This window comes from Poecile atricapillus, chromosome 16 (genome assembly GCF_030490865.1).
Source record: "Poecile atricapillus isolate bPoeAtr1 chromosome 16, bPoeAtr1.hap1, whole genome shotgun sequence".
In the NCBI taxonomy this organism is placed as follows: Eukaryota; Metazoa; Chordata; class Aves; order Passeriformes; family Paridae; genus Poecile; species Poecile atricapillus.
The window spans coordinates 570,618-590,833 of NC_081264.1; the positions used below are offsets into that span (position 1 = coordinate 570,618).

At 51.2% G+C, this 20,216-nt stretch overlaps 1 protein-coding gene across 5 annotated transcripts in view; it reads left to right on the forward strand.

Moving 5' to 3' along the window:
• The window catches only part of RIMBP2 (RIMS binding protein 2), a 112,922-nt gene that overhangs the window by 52,558 nt on the left and 40,148 nt on the right, over positions 1-20,216 (forward strand). For all 5 annotated transcript variants that reach the window (XM_058851841.1, XM_058851842.1, XM_058851837.1 and 2 more), the window contains 3 exons: positions 2,169-2,258; positions 10,487-10,609; positions 16,069-16,173. In XM_058851841.1, coding sequence (XP_058707824.1) covers positions 16,072-16,173 — 102 coding nt within the window. In that variant the 5' untranslated portion in view covers positions 2,169-2,258; positions 10,487-10,609; positions 16,069-16,071. The remainder of the gene's footprint in view (positions 1-2,168; positions 2,259-10,486; positions 10,610-16,068; positions 16,174-20,216) is intronic.

Here is a 20,216-nt window from a genome sequence, read left to right on the forward strand (position 1 = left end):
AGGGTTTAAGGGCAGTGAAATCAGCAGGGGTTCAAGGGCAGTGAAATCAGTGAGGGTTTAAGGGCAGTGAAATCAGAAGTGGTTTAAGGGCAGTGAAATCAGTGAGGGTTTAAGGGCAGTGAAATCAGTGAGGGTTTAAGGGCAGGGGTTTAAGGGCAGTTTGTTGTGCAGGCTGTGCCTCTCAGCCCGGCTCTCTTGGCCCTGGGGAGGTTCTCCAGTTGTACTTCTGGGGAGAATCAGCTTTGCCTTTAAAATCCAGCTCTTGGAGGAAATAGAAAATGAATTGGAGGTGATGAACCTGACCTTTGAATGAGTCATTTACAGGGCCAAAATACATGAGAGAAGATCAGAAGGTTCTTAATTTTCTTCTCTTTACGTACCCGCAGCCTACAGGTGCTCCCTTTGCTCCTGCTGAACTCTGTTTGTGCATCAGCCAAACAAAGAGCTCTCTCAGGGGGTTACAATCACAATGTTCCAGTGCAGCCCTTCCAGGGCACTGCCAGCAATAATTCTCGAAGAAAAAGAGCTGCAAATAAATGAATAGTGTACAAGATTTTTTTTTTTAAACAAAAATAATTGATGGATGAGCAAAGTAGCACACAGGGCAGCAGATGCCTTTCTGCAGGCAATGTAGAACCTTGTTACCCAGACAGTGGTGTCAGATTGTATTAAATCTACCAAAGCCATCCTCCTGCTGGGAATATTTTAGTTAGTCCTCACATCCATAGGAGAGTTTTTACTTTTGCTCTGCTGCAAGCACACATTTATGCCTTCATTTCTGCACTTTAAAAGATGCAACTTATATATAAGGTAACACGATTTATTGTTGATGTCTCTCAGATATTGAAGTTTTCATAGCTGTTTATGAATTGATTGTCTCATGGTCTGTGAAGTGTGTGTGTGATTCTTTAAATCTGCTCTGGGCACCCCAAAAGCAGCACTGCTGGTGTACATTTGGGAGGGCTGGCAATCTTCTGGTTGAGTTTGCTCTTCACATTCCAAAAAAGATCATTCTGAGCGTTGTTTCCTTAACTGAACATGCCTGAAGCCTTCCTTGCACCCAGCAGGAAATTAAAAAAACCCATAAATTATTTCTGATCACTCAAAGGCAGGCCAAGTGTTGCCCACCTTGATGCAGTTTTTGGCAGAAACCAGCGGTGTTTTCAGAGCAGTGTGCAATGTGTGTAAGGCAGGGTGCAAAGGTTACAGCTCAGTGTGACTGACAGCAACTTCAATATGAAATTGAATTTAAGATACAATCTCCAACAACCACCTTTGGGAACTTGTGCAACACCAAAATGGAAGTGTCAGAGGATGCTGCTGGCTCCTCCTGAGCTCTCCTTCGGTTTGAGTGACCTGACAAAGCATTTCCACCCTGCTACTTTGACCTTTGGCTGCATATTTGAGTTTTATTTACTGTTCTTTTATCCAGCTTACATTGCTGCCTAAATCCATAAAAATATATTCCTGAGGCTGCAGTTAATACCTTGATCTTTAAGCACAGGTTCCTTTCCTCCTGACTTCCTGCATTTCTGATTGCCTGTCACTGCAGGACAGGGCTGCTGGATTTGTGTTTGTATGTAATGCTTGCATATTGTGTTGGATACATTGTGCAGATGTATATATATTTATATATATTGTATATATTGTACTGTAGTGTGTTTTTATTAGGAGGTGGCGATTTACTCAGAAATAGATATGCAATACAAGTAGGGTGAAATGTGTGAATGTGTGTACATGAGTATACATTCCAGTGGTTGGCTCTCTGCCCTCTGGACCCCTAAATTGCTTTATTTCCTGGGAGTTGGGTCTCTTTCTCCTCCCAGCCCTGGGAGAGGTGAGGCAGCCAAGTCTGAGCTCTTTGTTACCTCCACAGGGAGATTTGTGTTATTATTTCTGCAGGCAGCAGGCCTGTGAAGCCAGGTCATCTCTCTTTGCTTGCACATCTTTAATCAGATCATCTCTGAAAACATGGGGGTTTATGGCAGAGCTGCCTGGAATTGCAAATTAATCTGGAGCTTCTGCACCTTCCGTGCCTTTGGCTGCGGGCCTCGAACTGCTCTTAATAGTGCCTTAATTCCAAATAATGCAGAACACGGCTTCCTTAAGCCCTTAATGGGATGTGCTGTAATGGAGATGTGGCCTGTGACGCTCTGTTTCTGTTCCAGGAGAAGGAGCTGAAGGATGCTGAGCAGGAGGAGAAGGGCGTGAGGCTGCAGGATGCCAGCGTGTGCCCCCGAGCCCTGCAGCGCTGCCAGGTAACGGCTCAGGGTGCCAGGCCTGGCTACCAGCCCTGGGGCCAGTGAGAGGTGCCAGGCCTGGCTACCAGCCCTGGGGCCAGTGAGGGGTGCCAGGCCTGGCTACCAGCCCTGGGGCCACCTTGGGGTGCCAGGCCTGGCTACCAGCCCTGGGGCCAGTGAGGGGTGCCAGGCCTGGGTACCAGCCCCAGGTGCCAGCTTGGGGTGCCAGGTCCAGGTACCAGCCCCAGGAACCCTGCCCTGGGGCCAGCTCAGGGTGCCAGGCCTGGCTACCAGCCCCGGGGCCAGCGAGGGGTGCCAGCCCCAGGTACCAACCCCAGGTACCAGCCCCAGGCACCAGCTCCAGGTACCCAACCCCAGGTACCAGCCCCAGGTACCCAACCCCAGGTACCAGCCCCAGGTACTCAATCCCAGGTACCCAATCCCAGGTACCAGCCCCAGGTACCAGCCCCAGGTACCCAACCCCAGGTACCAGCCCCAGGTACCCAATCCCAGGTACCCAACCCCAGGTACTCAATCCCAGGTACCCAATCCCAGGTACCCAACCCCAGGTACCAGCCCCAGGTACCCAACCCCAGGTACCCAATCCCAGGTACCCAATCCCAGGTACCCAACCCCAGGTACCAGCCCCAGGTACCAGCCCCAGGTACCCAACCCCAGGTACCCAACCCCAGGTACCAGCCCCAGGTACCAGCCCCAGGTACCAGCCCCAGGTACCCAATCCCAGGTACCCAATCCCAGGTACCAGCCCCAGGTACCCAAACCCAGGTACCAGCCCCAGGTACCAGCCCCAGGTACCAGCCCCAGGTACCAGCCCCAGGTGCCCAATCCCAGGTACCCAATCCCAGGTACCAGCCCCAGGTGCCCAATCCCAGGTACCCAACCCCAGGTACCAGCCCCAGGTACCCAACCCCAGGTACCAGCCCCAGGTACCAGCCCCAGGTACTCAAACCCAGGTACCAGCCCCAGGTACCAATCCCAGGTACCCAACCCCAGGTACCAGTCCCAGGTACCCAACCCCAGGTACCAGCCCCAGGTACCCAACCCCAGGTACCCAACCCCAGGTACCCAATCCCAGGTACCAGCCCCAGGTACCCAAACCCAGGTAACAGCCCCAGGTACCAGCCCCAGGTACCCAATCCCAGGTACCCAACCCCAGGTACCCAAACCCAGGTAACAGCCCCAGGTACCCAACCCCAGGTACCCAACCCCAGGTACCCAACCCCAGGTACCCAAACCCAGGTAACAGCCCCAGGTACCCAACCCCAGGTACCCAATCCCAGGTACCCAAACCCAGGTACCAGCCCCAGGTACCCAACCCCAGGTACCCAATCCCAGGTACCAGCCCCAGGTACCAGCCCCAGGTACCAGCCCCAGGTACCCAACCCCAGGTACCCAATCCCAGGTACCAGCCCCAGGTACCCAACCCCAGGTACCAGCCCCAGGTACCCAACCCCAGGTACCAGCCCCAGGTACCCAACCCCAGGTACCAGCCCCAGGTACCAGCCCCAGGTACTCAATCCCAGGTACTCAATCCCAGGTACCCAATCCCAGGTACCCAATCCCAGGTACCAATCCCAGGTACCAGCCCCAGGTACCAGCCCCAGGTACCAGCTCCAGGTACCAATCCCAGGTACCAGCTCCAGGTACCAATCCCAGGTACCAGCCCCAGGTACCAGCCCCAGGTACCAGCCCCAGGTACCCAATCCCAGGTACCCAACCCCAGGTACCCAATCCCAGGTACCCAATCCCAGGTACCAGCCCCAGGTACCCAACCCCAGGTACCCAGCCCCAGGTACCAGCCCCAGGGGCACCTCAGACCCCGCTTTCTGCTCCCCCTGCTGCTCCTCCACGTGGAGAATGGCAGCTGAAGATAAATCACAGCACATTGCCTCGGGAACAAATGGGATTTCCAGGAGAATGTTGAAGGTGCTGCTGGGCTGGAGAGAGGCTCATTGTGCCTCTGATGTGTATTTTCTGAGTATGGCAAATTAGGCTTTGGTAAAAGACTTTTTTGGTCATTTTGGTGAGACTCAGTTGGAGAATTCTCTTCTTTTTCTGGAGAATTCCTATCCATCAGCTGGGATTTTCTCCTACCCCTGTGCATCTTAAAACTGCAATTTCAAGTTTCTCAGTAAAATGTTGAAAAGCTCTTGTCCAGCAGCAAATGCCCCAAACTCTCTTTAGCAGTTATTTCCCCTGCCACATGGAACAGTCTCAGCTATTCCAGGTCCTGAGAGAAAAACTATTTTAACAGGAAATGTTTTTCCTCAGTTCTTCCTTGTGCCTGCTGGGGACTGAAAGGCCTCTCTCTGCCTGCAGTGTGAATTTATCTCTGGCAAATCCTGCATGGGGTGGCTGCTGGGAGGAGAGGCTGATGTGCCTCACCTCAGCACATCTGCATTCATGGGAGAAGCATCATGAGCCAGCCACTTCCCAGGGCTGCACTTGGCTAAAAATAAAACTCCAATCTGGGATTTCTGCAGGGCTTAAGTGAGTTGCTGGGCAACCTCATTCATATCACAGGAGCTGTTACTCACTCACACGGGCTGTGCTGGGAGCACTGGGAGCTGGGCTGGGCTCTGCTGAGCTGGGCTCTGCTGGGCTGGACTGTTCTAAACTGGGCTGTGCTGGGAGCCCCTCCAGAGCTGGGAGCACTGGGAGCTGAGCTGGGCTCTGCTGGGCTGGGCTCTGCTGGGCTGGGCTCTGCTAAACTGGACTGTGCTGGGAGCCCCTCCAGAGCTGGGAGCACTGGGAGCTGGGCTGGGCTCTGCTGAGCTGGGCTCTGCTGGGCTGGACTGTTCTAAACTGGGCTCTGCTAAACTGGGCTGTGCTGGGAGCCCCTCCAGAGCTGGGAGCACTGGGAGCTGAGCTGGGCTCTGCTGAGCTGGGCTCTACAAAACTGGGATGTGCTGAGCTGGCTCTGCTGAACTGGGAGCTCTGGTCAGGGACACAGCGTGGCCACTCTGAACTGGGAGCTCTGGACAGGGACACAGCTGAACTGGGAGCTCTGGGCAGGGTCTCTGCTGAACTGGGAGCTCTGGGCAGGGACACAGCTGAACTGGGAGCTCTGGACAGGGACACAGCTGAACTGGGAGCTCTGGGCAGGGTCTCTGCTGAACTGGGAGCTCTGGGCAGGGACACAGCTGAACTGGGAGCTCTGGGCAGGGACACAGCTGAACTGGGAGCTCTGGGCAGGGACACAGCTGAACTGGGAGCTCTGGGCAGGGACACAGCTGAACTGGGAGCTCTGGGCAGGGACACAGCTGAACTGGGAGCTCTGGGCAGGGTCTCTGCTGAACTGGGAGCTCTGGGCAGGGACACAGCGTGGCCACTCTGACCTGGGAGCTGGCAGAGGGGGCTCAGAGGGTCACCAGGGCAATCACCAGGATTCAGGGCTGGCTCTGCACTGGGGCTGCAGCCCCTGGTGTTGAAGCAGACCTGGCAGCTCCTGTTGCTGATGAATTGAAATGGGTTTTGTATGAAAAGGCAGAGTTATAATAGTTTATGATAGGAGGCAGCCATGTGTACCACAGCATCACTTAATTTTATTCATCCATCTGTCTCCAAACTTCTCCCTTTCCTAATGTGTTTCTCTTCTCTTTATTGCTGTTTACACATTACCTTTGCTCTTTACCTCACGAGGCACTTAAAGATAAAGTCTCACTTGGGCAGTTTTCTATTCCAGCTGGCACACAACAGTGTGCATCATTGGTGCAGTGAGGGCTCAGGACTTTGGTGACACTAAAAATGTGAGTCCTGTGACTATCAGCAAGTGCACAGCTTGCATGGCTGACAGTGCTTTATTATAGCATTTATATATAAATATATATATTTATATATATATTGTAATGTTTGTCTTGAGCTGCATTGGAAAAGCTCTGCTAAAACCAATTTAAAATACAGAGGTCAACGTTTGTCATGTTAGCCACTAACCTAGAAATAAAATTTCCCCTTGCTATTGTAATGTCAGAATTTATCATACTGTGGGTCCTTGTTTCTTCACATCTATTAAATACTGTGAAAGGCACAGAGCAAAAATTCTGCATGTTTGCACTGCTGAGCTCATGCAACAGCCTCAATGCAACCAAAATCTTGTTGTGAGTGCTGTGTCACCTTTAACCAATGGAGCAGCAGGGAATCCTGGCCAGGTACCCTGATGGTAACAAACCTTCTGTTCTGCTCCTTACAGAAAAGATCTTCTGAGGTTTTTTACCCCCACACAGAGGCTGAGGATAGATTGGGCAGTTTAGATTGCATTTTATTGTTCAGAATGTGTGAAACTCTACAGCTTTGGATGTGGAGGTTGGAGCAGAATTCTGACAGAGGGCTCAGCCCTGAAGGGGAAAACCTGCCTAAATTAATTTATTCTTTTTCACCCTTGGGAGCTGGCCTGGAAAACAGACCAATTTCATCCAGGCACGTGGGGCTGGGGGTTGTTTGTGAATTCTCTCCTGCAGCACTGCCAAAGCCCTGCCCATCTCTACAAAGTGATTGCTGAGGTTTGGCTCCAGAAGGGAGTGGGGGTCAGGCTGGCCCAGGAGCCCAGCAAATCAACCTGAGACTGAACCTGGCTCAGGTGGGGCTGCTGCTCTGCTGAGGGAAACAGAATCACAAAACAAAATCCAGGTGTGCAGTTCCTGGGGAGGATTTGGGGTCCTGGTGGCGCTGGGCTCTGTTTCCATCAGGGTACAAACGGGTCTGTGTGTTCATGTAAAGGACAAGGGACATTCTGCACTCAGAATGCATTTCCACAGGGAACCACTCCATGGTGCCTTCTCAGGGCTGTCTCTGCTCACTGCTGCTTGTGTCAGGAGCTGGCAGCTCCCTGGAACAAAGGGCTGTGCTGGTGATCAGCCTGGTGGAGCTCCTCACTGAGAACAGCAGCTCCTGGGTTTGGTTTTCTGGAGCTGCTGGGTTTGGTTTTCAGGAGCTCCTGGGTTTGGTTTTCAGCAGCTGCTGGGTTTGGTTTTGAGGAGCTGCTGGGTTTGGTTTTCAGGAGCTGCTGGGTTTGGTTTTCAGGAGCTGCTGGGTTTGGTTTTCTGGAGCTGCTGGGTTTGGTTTTCTGGAGCTGCTGGGTTTGGTTTTCAGGAGCTGCTGGGTTTGGTTTTGAGGAGCTGCTGGGTTTGGTTTTCAGGAGCTGCTGGGTTTGGTGTTTTCTGGAGCTGCTGGGTTTGGCTTTCTGGAGCTGCTGGGTTTGGCTTTCTGGAGCTGCTGGGTTTGGTTTTCAGCAGCTCCTGGATTTGGTTTTCTGGAGCTGCTGCTGGTTCCTGGGTTTGGTTTTCAGAAGCTGGTGGTTCCTGGGTTTGGTTTTCAGGAGCTGCTGGGTTTGGCTTTCTGGAGCTGCTGGGTTTGGTGTTTTCAGCAGCTCCTGGGTTTGGTTTTCAGGAGCTGCTGGTTCCTGGGTTTGGTTTTCAGGAGCTGCTGGGTTTGGTTTTCAGCAGCTCCTGGGTTTGGTTTTCAGGAGCTGCTGGCCCCTGGGTTTGGTTTTCAGGAGCTGCTGGCCCCTGGATTTGGTTTTCTGGAGCTGCTGCTGGTTCCTGGGTTTGGTTTTCAGAAGCTGGTGGTCCCTGGGTTTGGTTTTCAGGAGCTGTTCTCTGTGGAAGTTCATCACATCACAGCCCCCTGCCCCTCAGATGGACCCAAGGAGGGCACAGTCAGTGAAGATCCAGGATGCAAAATGCACTGGGTGATGAATTGAGCAGAGGAGCATCACAGATCAAAATGTTCCCTGTTCCTGCCATGGAATCAGAGCTGTTTCTGGTGCTCTCTATTTAGGTCAGCTGCTTTTGCCACTGGGAACGCTGATGTTTTGATATGCTCTGGGAGTAATTCAGGTTCATGTATGTCCCATGTGTTCTTGAGCAGTCTGCGTGGAGAGAGCATTAAAGTCACATTTAAGAGCAAATGCTGTCTAAAAAAGAGAAAGGAAATGATGGTCTCATCAAGCTTTATGATGCCATCTGGGTTATATAAATGTGTGTGTCACAGCATTCCATGCAATGCAAGATCTTCAGAGGAGGAAGTCCTGGCGAGAATATCCTGTAGAAATATTAAAAGATATCAGTGTTTCTGCAAGTAACAGCAGTAATTAGCTGTTTAATTAGTATAACAGTACTTAATTAGTACAACAGCAATTATCAGGAGGAGTTTGGTAGATTTGGTTCTGTTCTTTCCAGTACTCAGAATCAAAACCTTGTTGCAAAGCTGATCTGCCAGAAGAGAAAGCAGAGAAATGATCAGAGCCATTGGTGTATTCCCAAGCTTTGACTGATTTAGGTGGGCATTGGGACCCTGAATGAAAGATCCATGTGTGAAATACCTGCAGTTGTTCCTGTGTCTAATCCATCTCTTTCCAAAGTCCCTTCAGCCCCCCAGAGCTGCTGGCTCAGAGCAGAGGGGAGCCCTGCTCCCTTGCTCCCAGAATTATTCACAATATGCTGATCAGTGGGTTTTAGGAAAACTTCTTTCCAGAGGTGGTCAGTTGGTAGGAGTTGTTCTGGAGACAGGGAAATCTAAATTCTGACAAAAATAACCTTTTCTTGTAACTTGTTCCAATAACTGTATTTCATCAATCCTGAGGAAATGGGCTGGGAAAGGCAGACAAGAACAGGATTGCAGCATTGATCCTGATACCTCACAGTTCCCTTTTTCCTTCCCATTATTCCTCAACACTCCACACTGACTGCCCAATATGCAATACAATATTAATTAATATGGAGGTAAGACATTCTGAAAATCCATTGTTTAATAGTTTGTTACAAAAACTGAGAGGAAGGGAAGAGAAAAATCTGTGCACAGAAAAAAAAAAAAATCCAGAGATTGACAATAATTGCATCAGTTCTTGTGGAAAACATGATTTTGTTCCTTTTCCTCTGTTTTTTTCTAGTCCACTGCACTCCAAAGAGCCCTTCTGCAGAGCTGAATGTGAGGGCTGGCTGCAGCCTTTCAGATTGCTTGGGCCATGGCAGGATCTGCAAGTTAACAAACTGGAGCCAGAAGGCAAAAAAAGGCTGAATCAGCTTTGGAAACATTGCATTAGGAAATGGCCAGCAGAGAGATCCATGCCCAAGAGTGCTTAGTGCCGTTTGCTCTCACACAAAAAAAGAGAATACAGGAATTAAACGGGGAGGGAGAGGGGATTTGTCACTTCCCTGAGTGGGGTCAGGGGCTGCCCAAGGTAAATCCCAGCCCTGGGCTGTTCCCCTGCCCTGCCTGCGCTGCAGCCACAGAGATGCTGCTCACCAGAAATGTCATTGCCTCCTTCCCTTCTGTCAGCACTGCAGAAAAGTGGCACTAGTAGGTGAAAATAATATTTTTATTTTTATTTTACCCAGGTGTTTATTCCTGCTTGGTTTTTTCGTAGGGTAACAGATGCAGTTTCTGATTTGATACAAGCTGTAATAATCTTGTTGTGCATCAATACAGATCTCAAACTCATAAAGTGATCAGGGCTAGGAAATCAAACTTTCAGCTGATCTGAATTAAAGAAAGAACTTTTCCATGGCAGGCTAAAGTAATTCAATGTATTTTCCTGTTTTCTGTGTCTGTTTATGAAGTAAGCACTATCACTGATGATTCACAAAATCCTGTATAAAAACACTTGATCCTACTGAACTGGTTAACACAGGACCACGTGAATTCAATCATAAAACAAATCTTATTTTATGAATATCTGATCCTTTGAATACCTTGTGTATAGAAATGTTTTAGGGGAGAGCAAGGGGTTTATTGCAGAAGAACACTTCCTTTTGAACTGCAGGTCCACCAATTTCCAGTGTTAGCACAGGCTGATCCTGTGTATTGGAGTTTATTCTGAAGGCAGTTTACACTCAAAAGAGTCCAGACAAAATGTAAATTTGAGTTTTATTTTATGTATATATTTGTTAGATCTCTGCCTCTCTATGCAGCACACCCATCTCTGAGGCCCCTGAGATCCAGAGAATTCCGAAATGTTTTGATTTTCATTCATTTTGTGCATGACAGAGTGTATTTGTTTAAATCTCCATGACTTATGCATAAGTGCAGTTTGGTTGCCAGACTCTAGTCCCTGCTGAGAGGAAATGTTCTGTGTGTGTGAGGCACACACGGCTCCCTCACTGAACATTCCCTTTTCAGTTCTGAATTTATTTCCTCTGAACCTTTTCCTTTCAGAAATGTTTGTGCCAGGTGTGGGTTTGCCTCCATTCATTGCAGTTTGGGCAATAACCCCATTTTATGTTTTCCAGGTAAAATCAGACTATGACCATCTTCGAGAAACCTTTCTCAGAGTGACCAAAGAACGAGATTTGGCTGTAAGGGGAAAACACCAGCTCCAAGCCAAGCTGGAGAACCTAGAGCAGGTCCTAAAGGTGTGTATAAACCCCAAATTCCATCAGTGCTGCTTCCACTGCTCGTCCATTGCTCCTGACCTGGGTGTGCCCTGCAGACCTGATCAGCTCAGGTCAGATGTGTGCAATGATCAGATGGGAGCTGCAGGTCCTGACAGGGATCCCAGACCAGCAGAGACCTTCAGAGACCTCTGACCCTTCCCAGCAATTGCACCTCCCTTGCACTGTACAGTTATTTATGTCCAAATGAGAAAGAGAGAATGAGAACACGAACAAACTGCTCTGATATTTTGCTTTAGAGAGCTGTGTCTGCCAGTCTAACTGGCTGGAAAATATTACTGCAGCCTTTACACTCTGTACCTCTCACTGCTCTGCTTCAAAACTGCTGCAAAAATTTTCCTTTGCTGAAAGAACAGATTCTCAGGTGGATTCAGAGATCCTGGCTGCTCATGTCTGTGCCTTTCTCCCCCGAGCAGAGCCCTTGTGAGCTGGCAGAGCACCTGGAGCAGGCTCCAAGCCCTGCAGCTCCTTTCTAGCCCTGTGCCCAGGCAGGTGCAGCTCGTGGTGGATCTCATGTGTGTCCTCATGTGCTCGGGAAAATGGCTTGAAGCTTTCCAGCCATTGCAAAAAAGTTCTGAGAAATGATGAGCCTACTTTCCCTGTCTGAACAGAAATTCTGTTTCTCTTTTGAGAAATTCAGGATATATTGACAGAGCAGCAAAGGGGAGCTGCAGAAGTGCTGACTCCTGAGGATGCTGGCAGAGAAGGGCTGTGATTTCCTGATGTGTGCAGGCAGCGTTTGCATTCACCCCGGGAGAGCTGCTGCTCTCCCATCTGCCAGCACAGATGAGCCTTTTGATGCTGTGGGGATTAACTCTGCTCCTCAGCCAGCCCTGGGAGCAGGGACTGCTCTGTCCTCGGGGTCCTGGGGCTCTGTCCTGCTCTGTCCTCGGGGTCCTGGGGCTCTGTCCTGCTCTGTCCTCGGGGTCCTGGGCTCTGTCCTCGGGGTCCTGGGGGTCTGTCCTTGGGGTCCTGGGGGTCTGTCCTTGGGGTCCTGGTGCTCTGTCCTTGGGGCCCTGGGCTCTGTCCTGCTCTGTCCCTGTGGCTCTGTCCCTGTGGCTCTGTCCTGCTCTGTCCCTGTGGCTCTGGGGCTCTGTCCTGCTCTGTCCCTGGGGCTCTGTCCCTGGGGCTCTGGGGCTCTGTCCTGCTCCCCTGTGCTCACCTGGAGCTGGCCCTGGGGCTCTGCAGCTGATCCAGGCTGGCTGCCGAGTGTCCCTGGTGCCCTGGGGAAACAAGAACCGAGTGTCCCTGGTGCCCTGGGGAAACAAGAACCGTGTCAGGAGGCTCTCCAGGGCTCCTCCAGCAGCAGTCTGTGCTCTCAGCTCTCACTCCACAGTCTGAAGGAAATCTGCTGAGTGCAGGCTGTGTCCTGTTCCTTCTCAGCAGGGTTTTGGTGCCTTTGGTCTGACAGATCCACTGAGGAGACGACTTCTGCTTGCTCTCTTTGAGGGACAGAGCATTCCTGGACACTTGTGTTGGTGTGGAGAGTCTCTGCTGTATTTTTTCTGTGCTCTTTTAATTGTGGGTTTGCCTCCTGATGCTGGAGCAGTGTGACTGGGAGCTGTGGAAGGGGTGCAGGAGGGAAGTGCCAATTGACACGTTGGGAAGTTCTGAGCTGCCTGACACTGAGGACAGCGGCAGCACAGACAGAGGATTGTCACTGTCACCTCCTGGCCAGGTGCTGAGGATCCCAGCAGCTCAGAGTGTGCTGCTGCTCCCCAGGAGCCCCTGTGTGCCCTGTCCTGTCCTGTCCTGGCACAGCTGAGTGCAGGGACAGTGATGCTGGCACAGCTGAGTGCAGGGACAGCGGTGCTGGCACAGCTGAGTGCAGGGGGAGTGATGCTGGCACAGCTCAGAGTGTGCTGCTGCTCCCCAGGAGCCCCTCTGTGTCCTGTCCTGTCCTGTTCTGTCCTGTCCTGGCACAGCTGAGTGCAGGGACAGCGGTGCTGGAACTGCTGAGTGCAGGGACAGTGATGCTGGCACAGCTGAGTGCAGGGACAGCAGTGGTGGCACAGCTGAGTGCAGGGGGAGTGATGCTGGCACAGCTGAGTGCAGGGACAGCAGTGGTGGCACAGCTGAGTGCAGGGACAGTGATGCTGGCACAGCTGAGTGCAGGGACAGCAGTGGTGGCACAGCTGAGTGCAGGGACAGCGGTGCTGGCACAGCTGAGTGCAGGGACAGCGGTGCTGGCACAGCTGAGTGCAGGGACAGCAGTGGTGGCACTGCTGAGTGCAGGGACAGTGATGCTGGCACAGCTGAGTGCAGGGACAGTGATGCTGGCACAGCTGAGTGCAGGGACAGCAGTGGTGGCACAGCTGAGTGCAGGGACAGTGGTGCTGGCACAGCTGAGTGCAGGGACAGCGGTGCTGGAACTGCTGAGTGCAGGGACAGTGATGCTGGCACAGCTGAGTGCAGGGGGAGTGATGCTGGCACAGCTGAGTGCAGGGACAGCAGTGGTGGCACAGCTGAGTGCAGGGACAGTGATGCTGGCACAGCTGAGTGCAGGGACAGTGATGCTGGCACTGCTGAGTGCAGGGACAGTGATGCTGGCACTGCTGAGTGCAGGGACAGTGATGCTGGCACAGCTGAGTGCAGGGACAGTGATGCTGGCACTGCTGAGTGCAGGGACAGTGGTGCTGGCACTGCTGAGTGCAGGGACAGCAGTGGTGGCACTGCTGAGTGCAGGGACAGTGATGCTGGCACTGCTGAGTGCAGGGACAGTGGTGCTGGCACTGCTGAGTGCAGGGACAGCAGTGGTGGCACAGCTGAGTGCAGGGACAGTGGTGCTGGCACTGCTGAGTGCAGGGACAGCAGTGGTGGCACAGCTGAGTGCAGGGACAGTGATGCTGGCACAGCTGAGTGCAGGGACAGTGATGCTGGCACTGCTGAGTGCAGGGACAGTGATGCTGGCACTGCTGAGTGCAGGGACAGTGATGCTGGCACTGCTGAGTGCAGGGACAGTGATGCTGGCACAGCTGAGTGCAGGGACAGCAGTGGTGGCACTGCTGAGTGCAGGGACAGTGGTGCTGGCACTGCTGAGTGCAGGGACAGCAGTGGTGGCACTGCTGAGTGCAGGGACAGTGATGCTGGCACTGCTGAGTGCAGGGACAGTGGTGCTGGCACTGCTGAGTGCAGGGACAGCAGTGGTGGCACAGCTGAGTGCAGGGACAGTGGTGCTGGCACTGCTGAGTGCAGGGACAGCAGTGGTGGCACAGCTGAGTGCAGGGACAGTGATGCTGGCACAGCTGAGTGCAGGGACAGTGATGCTGGCACTGCTGAGTGCAGGGACAGTGATGCTGGCACTGCTGAGTGCAGGGACAGTGATGCTGGCACTGCTGAGTGCAGGGACAGTGATGCTGGCACTGCTGAGTGCAGGGACAGCAGTGGTGGCACAGCTGAGTGCAGGGACAGTGGTGCTGGCACAGCTGAGTGCAGGGACAGTGATGCTGGCACTGCTGAGTGCAGGGACAGTGATGCTGGCACAGCTGAGTGCAGGGACAGCAGTGCTGGCACAGCTGAGTGCAGGGACAGCAGTGGTGGCACAGCTGAGTGCAGGGACAGCAGTGCTGGCACAGCTGAGTGCAGGGACAGTGATGCTGGCATTGCTGAGTGCAGGGACAGCAGTGCTGGCACAGCTGAGTGCAGGGACAGTGATGCTGGCACCGCTGCTTGGGGCAGATGAGGAGCAGGGGAGGGCAGAGATCCTCACTGCTTCCCCAAGAGCGTGGTGACAATGTCCTGACAATGTCCTGACAATAGTGACACTGCCAGGGTAACACAGCTCACCACGTGGCCTTTTGAACCTCAAAATCTTCAAACTCCACCTCGTTAAATAGATGTTTTAGGAACCACAGGAATGGAAAGCGGGGGAAAATCACGGATCATGGATCACAATCTGTTTCTTCATTACATTTCATAGATTCACTGTATGTTCACAGTACTGATTATTTATTGATCTTTTCAAAGGACTAGAAATGTTCTGTAGTAGCTTGTGTAAAATAGTAAGAGCTCAACAGTAACAAAACATGCTGCATCAGGTCTGATACTAAATCTCAACAGAGGGAAATGAGATCTTTTCTTCCTAATAATTTAGACCTTGAGGAAGACTAGTTGGTAAAATGGGTGATGTTCATCCAGGTGAGATGAGAATCAGAGCCATTCTTGTTGGTTGTTATAAAATGCTGAGAACAGACATCCCCTGTGAGCTTTTGTACAGTGTGCAGTGCAGAAATGTCTACAGACAAGCACCAAATCCTCACAAAACTCCTGGAAAACAAGCCAGAGCTGTGGGTAAAACTTACAAAGTGGGAAATCTTCATGTTGTTGTTGATAATCAAACAAGAAATTTGTTGATAATCAAACAAGAATAAATCCAAGCAGAGGCCAAATGGAGAAATTTCTGCTCCTTTTGCAAACATGTCCAGTCTGAGATGCCAGCCTGGCTGTGCCTGTGTGCTGCAGGTAATAACAGCTCATTCCAGCCTCGAAATGTGCCTGATAAAATTCTCTCTTGTAGATAATAAGAGATATTTTGGGCTGTTCTTGTCGATTTTCACCATGCATTTGTTTTCCCAGGTGCTGATTTCTAATGGGCTTGTGTGTAATAACTCGGTGCTGCAGATAAGGCAGAGTGCCTCTGCTCTCAGACTATTATGGGAATAGTATGTCATTTGGAAAATAAAAATCTTTAATACCACCTTCACCAGGGAAGAGATCAGAATCTGGAAAGAGATATTTCTTAACTCCCATTTATTAAGAGGGTGTTTGGAAGTTGCAGTGATGCTGGGAGAGGAATATTAACCTGTAATGAAAAAGATTTCTATCTGCAAAGGTTGTCTTGACATGGTGCAGCTCGTGCTCTTCCCAGGAACCTGTCTGGTATTGCTGTGGGTCATCAGCATCAAATCCACTTCAGGAGGTGGCTGTGAGCCCTGTGCAGTCCCTTTTGTGCAAAGCAGCTGTGCTGGTTCTGTTCTGTCTCGTTTTCTGTAGAAACAGGCAGAGATCAGCCAGGGTGAGCTGTTTCTTTTGGGTCAGCATTTGCAAAACAAATCTCAGCAGCCTGTCCTGGATAAAGGGGCACTTAGGGAATTGTCAAGGCAATTCTTTTCCAGGCTTTGGTTTTTCAGCACAGCGCTCCCTAGGAACTGGAACGGGGCTGGGATGGGTCCTGCTGTCCCGTGTGTCCCCAGGGCCGAGCCCAGCGGTGCCGGAGCCGTGGATCCCCCCAGGGCTGGTGCCCAAACACCTCAGCTTGGCTGAGCTCCTGCAGCTCCTGAGCCCACTGCCTCCCCTCCTGCCTCCCCGGGCTGCCAGGGAGCTCTGTGTGCAGGGAACTCGTGTCTCCCTGGCCGTGGCAGCCCGTGGGGCTGAGCTGGGGCTGTGCAGAGCCCTGAGCGCTCCGTTCTCCCCTGGCACAGCACATGCGAGAGGCTGCGGAACGGCGGCAACAGCTGGAGCTGGAGCATGAGCAAGCCTTGGCTGTCCTCAACGCCAAACAGCAGGAGATCGAGCTGCTGCAGAAGGTACTGGCACTGGGGTGGGATGGGGATGGGATGGGGATGGGGATGGGATGGGGATGGGATGGGACTGGGGTGGGACTGGGATGGGACTGGGGTGGGATTGGGATGGGATGGGGATGGGATGGGATGGGACTGGGATGGGGATGGGATGGGACTGGGATGGGGATGGGACTGGGGTGGGGATGGGACTGGGATGGGACTGGCAGGAATGAAGCTCTGCAGAAGGCACCTGGGGACAGGGATAGGACAGGGATGGGATTGGGATGGGACAGGGATGGGACAGGGATGGGACAGGGACAGCAATGCTCTGCAGAAGGCACCTGGGGACAGGGATAGGGACAGGGATAGGGACAGGACAGGGACAGGGATGGGATAGGGACAGGACAGGGATGGGATTGGGATGGGATAGAGACAGGACAGGGATGGGACAGGGATGGGACAAGGACAGCAATGCTCTGCAGAAGGCACCTGGGGACAGGGATAGGGACAGGGACAGGGACAGGGACAGGACAGGGATGGGATAGGGACAGGACAGGGATAGGGACAAGGACAGCAATGCTCTGCAGAAGGCACCTGGGGACAGGGACAGGACAGGGATGGGATTGGGATGGGACAGGGACAGGAATGGAGCTCTGCAGAAGGCACCTGGGGACAGGGATAGGGACAGGGATAGGGACAGAACAGGGACAGGGATGGGATAGGGACAGGACAGGGATGGGACAAGGACAGGAATGCTCTGCAGAAGGCACCTGGGGACAGGGACAGGCAGGTGGGACCAGGAGCTGCAGGGACAGGGTGGGATGGCTGTCCTGGCTGAAGGCATTCCCAGCCAGCTGCCAGGCTGCTCCCTGCCCTGGCTGCTTCCCTGGCACCACTGCTGGAACAGGAGGGTGCTCCTGTGAAAGGATTTATAAATGTTCCTGCCAGAGAACATGGATTAACCTGGCCCCACTGTACCTGAGTTTTTCTGTTTCCCAGCAAGGGTAAGAGTGGCACAGTTGTGGATTCCCTTGGCATTTCCCTTGCTTCCCTCCGTGTTTGGCTTGGTAATATTTTTGCATTTCTTAAATGTCACAAAGGAATCCGGCCTTAATTTCCTGACCATCAAAACACGAGGTTTCTGCCATTTCCAGTGTGCTGTTAACATTCCCACTGACACATCAGGGTTTTCCTTGGGCTCCTCTTCCAGACCTGCAATTCTTGCTCCCTTTCTCCAGTAAATTAGATTAAAGGACCTTGTCAAGGTCCTGACACATCACAGGTATATTCCTTTTCAAGAATGTCATTTTGTGTGGCAAGGGTTTGGTGTCCAGCCAGCATCAGCCCAGCACAGAAACTGAACAGTTGCTTAAAAACCTCATTTCCAAGGTCATTCTCTAATTCACAAACAACTTTTAAGACTTTTTTTTTCATGCTGCAATTTCTCAGTATTCATTGTAACACAAAAACCATGATGCTGAGTTTCAGTCTTGCCAGAGTCACTTCAAGCTGCAATTGTCTCAGTGCTAATGTTGATTTTTCCAATTGCTGGACTAGATTAAAACACAGAAATAATGCTGCTAATGGTAATTTGGTAGAGAATTGGAGGGACCTTCTCAGCAGAATAAAAGATGTATCTAATATAGTTGCTTGAAATAGAAAGCTGTAGTTGACCAAATGAAATCTTCCAGTTAATTTTCTTTTAGTCTTTCTCAATAAGCGTACTTAGGCACACTGCAAAATGCCATTTCTAGTTATATTCAGCTGTTATTATTAGAACTGCCTCATAAATTTTGGACTTAAATTTCCTGGCAAAGAAAAGAAATCAAAGGAAGGAATCATTTCTTGCTAATTTTTATTACATTCTTCTAATAAATCCTCCTTTGGACTGGCAGCAGGAGACAGATCCGTGTTCTCCTCTCCCTGTGTGAGCTGATGTGACAGACATGTGCTGGCTTTGCTATTTCACCCCCTGCACCAAGCTCAGCAGATAAATAATTTAAATGAACCTGTTAGCTAAGGAACTGTAAGACGTCAGTTTAAAGAGTTTAAACAGGATGTTTAAATGTGCTGGCTCCCATTTCATCCAGAGCTGGCCTCCCAGTGGACCCAGTACTTGTCTGTTAAATTCCTTTTTCCCTTTTTTTTTTATTGGAGTCGTCTTCACTTGAAGAAGTATTTCCAAAGGGAAGTAGAAGGTGTGGGCAGTGACAGGATGGAATTTCACAGCACATCTGGGGATGTTGTAGAGCTGCTGCTGAACCCCCAAAATGTGCCCTTCATTTCACAGCCAGCCACTGCTGCAGCCCCTGCATTTGCTGTCATGTTTTGAATAGAAAGAAAAGCTCATTTTCTTTTTAATACAGGCACAGACTGATCAGATTTTTCAGGCTAGAAGGAAGAACACAATATTGCCCATGGAGGTTTTGTGTTGATGGGGACTCAGATGATCTTTTCCTTTAAGAGAACATTAATTGCAGGCAGTTTGATGTTCAGGAGAGAAAGCTATCGATGCAGCTCCTGCCATCACTTATCCACAGCTCAGGCTCTGGGGAGCTTTTATTAAACTTGTTGTGATGGATGGCTCAAGGCTTTCTGTTACCTGCAGTCACCTCCTGCCCTGCTGAGAGTTACTGCTGAGTATAGGCAGAGTAACTGCTGAGTACAGAGTTACTGCTGAGTACAGGCAGAGTAACTGCTGAGTACAGGCAGAGTAACTGCTGAGTACAGGCAGAGTAACTGCTGAGTACAGGCAGAGTAACTGCTGAGTACAGGCAGAGTTACTGCTGAGTACAGGCAGAGTTACTGCTGAGTACAGGCAGAGTAACTGCTGAGTACAGGCAGAGTAACTGCTGAGTACAGGCAGAGTAACTGCTGAGTACAGAGTTACTGCTGAGTACAGAGTCACTGCTGAGTACAGGCAGAGTTACTGCTGAGTACAGGCAGAGTAACTGCTGAGTACAGGCAGAGTAACTGCTGAGTACAGAGTTACTGGTGAGTACAGGCAGAGTTACTGCTGAGTACAGGCAGAGTAACTGCTGAGTACAGAGTTATTGGTGAGTACAGGCAGAGTAACTGCTGAGTACAGGCAGAGTTACTGCTGAGTACAGGCAGAGTAACTGCTGAGTACAGGCAGAGTTACTGCTGAGTACAGAGTTACTGCTGAGTACAGGCAGAGTTACTGGTGAGTACAGAGTTACTGCTGAGTACAGGCAGAGTTACTGGTGAGTACAGGCAGAGTTACTGCTGAGTACAGGCAGAGTTACTGCTGAGTACAGGCAGAGTTATTGGTGAGTACAGGCAGAGTTATTGGTGAGTACAGGCAGAGTTACTGCTGAGTACAGGCAGAGTTACTGCTGAGTACAGAGTTACTGCTGAGTACAGGCAGAGTTACTGCTGAGTACAGAGTTACTGGTGAGTACAGAGTTATTGGTGAGTACAGAGTTACTGGTAAGTACAGAGTTACTGCTGAGTACAGGCAGAGTTACTGGTGAGTACAGGCAGAGTTACTGCTGAGTACAGAGTTACTGCTGAGTACAGGCAGAGTTACTGCTGAGTACAGAGTTACTGCTGAGTACAGTTATTGGTGAGTACAGAGTTATTGGTGAGTACAGGCAGAGTTACTGGTAAGTACAGAGTTACTGCTGAGTACAGAGTTACTGCTGAGTACAGAGTTACTGGTGAGTACAGAGTTACTGCTGAGTACAGGCAGAGTTACTGGTGAGTACAGGCAGAGTAACTGGTGAGTACAGAGTTACTGGTGAGTACAGGCAGAGTTATTGGTGAGTACAGGCAGAGTTACTGGTGAGTACAGGCAGAGTTACTGCTGAGTACAGAGTTACTGGTGAGTACAGGCAGAGTTACTGGTGAGTACAGGCAGGAGTGAGGCTGGGCTGCAGGGTCAGGGTCCAGGTCCATTTTGGTTGGAATTTGGAGGGTTCCAGCAGCTCTGAGCGGCTGTGGCTGCGTGCTGAGCGCGTTTGTGATGCTCCAGCTCCGCTCTGAAGCCTCGCAGAGACTCAGGCTCCCAAAATAAACTCGATTTGCAGGCAGGGAGAGCGGGGCAG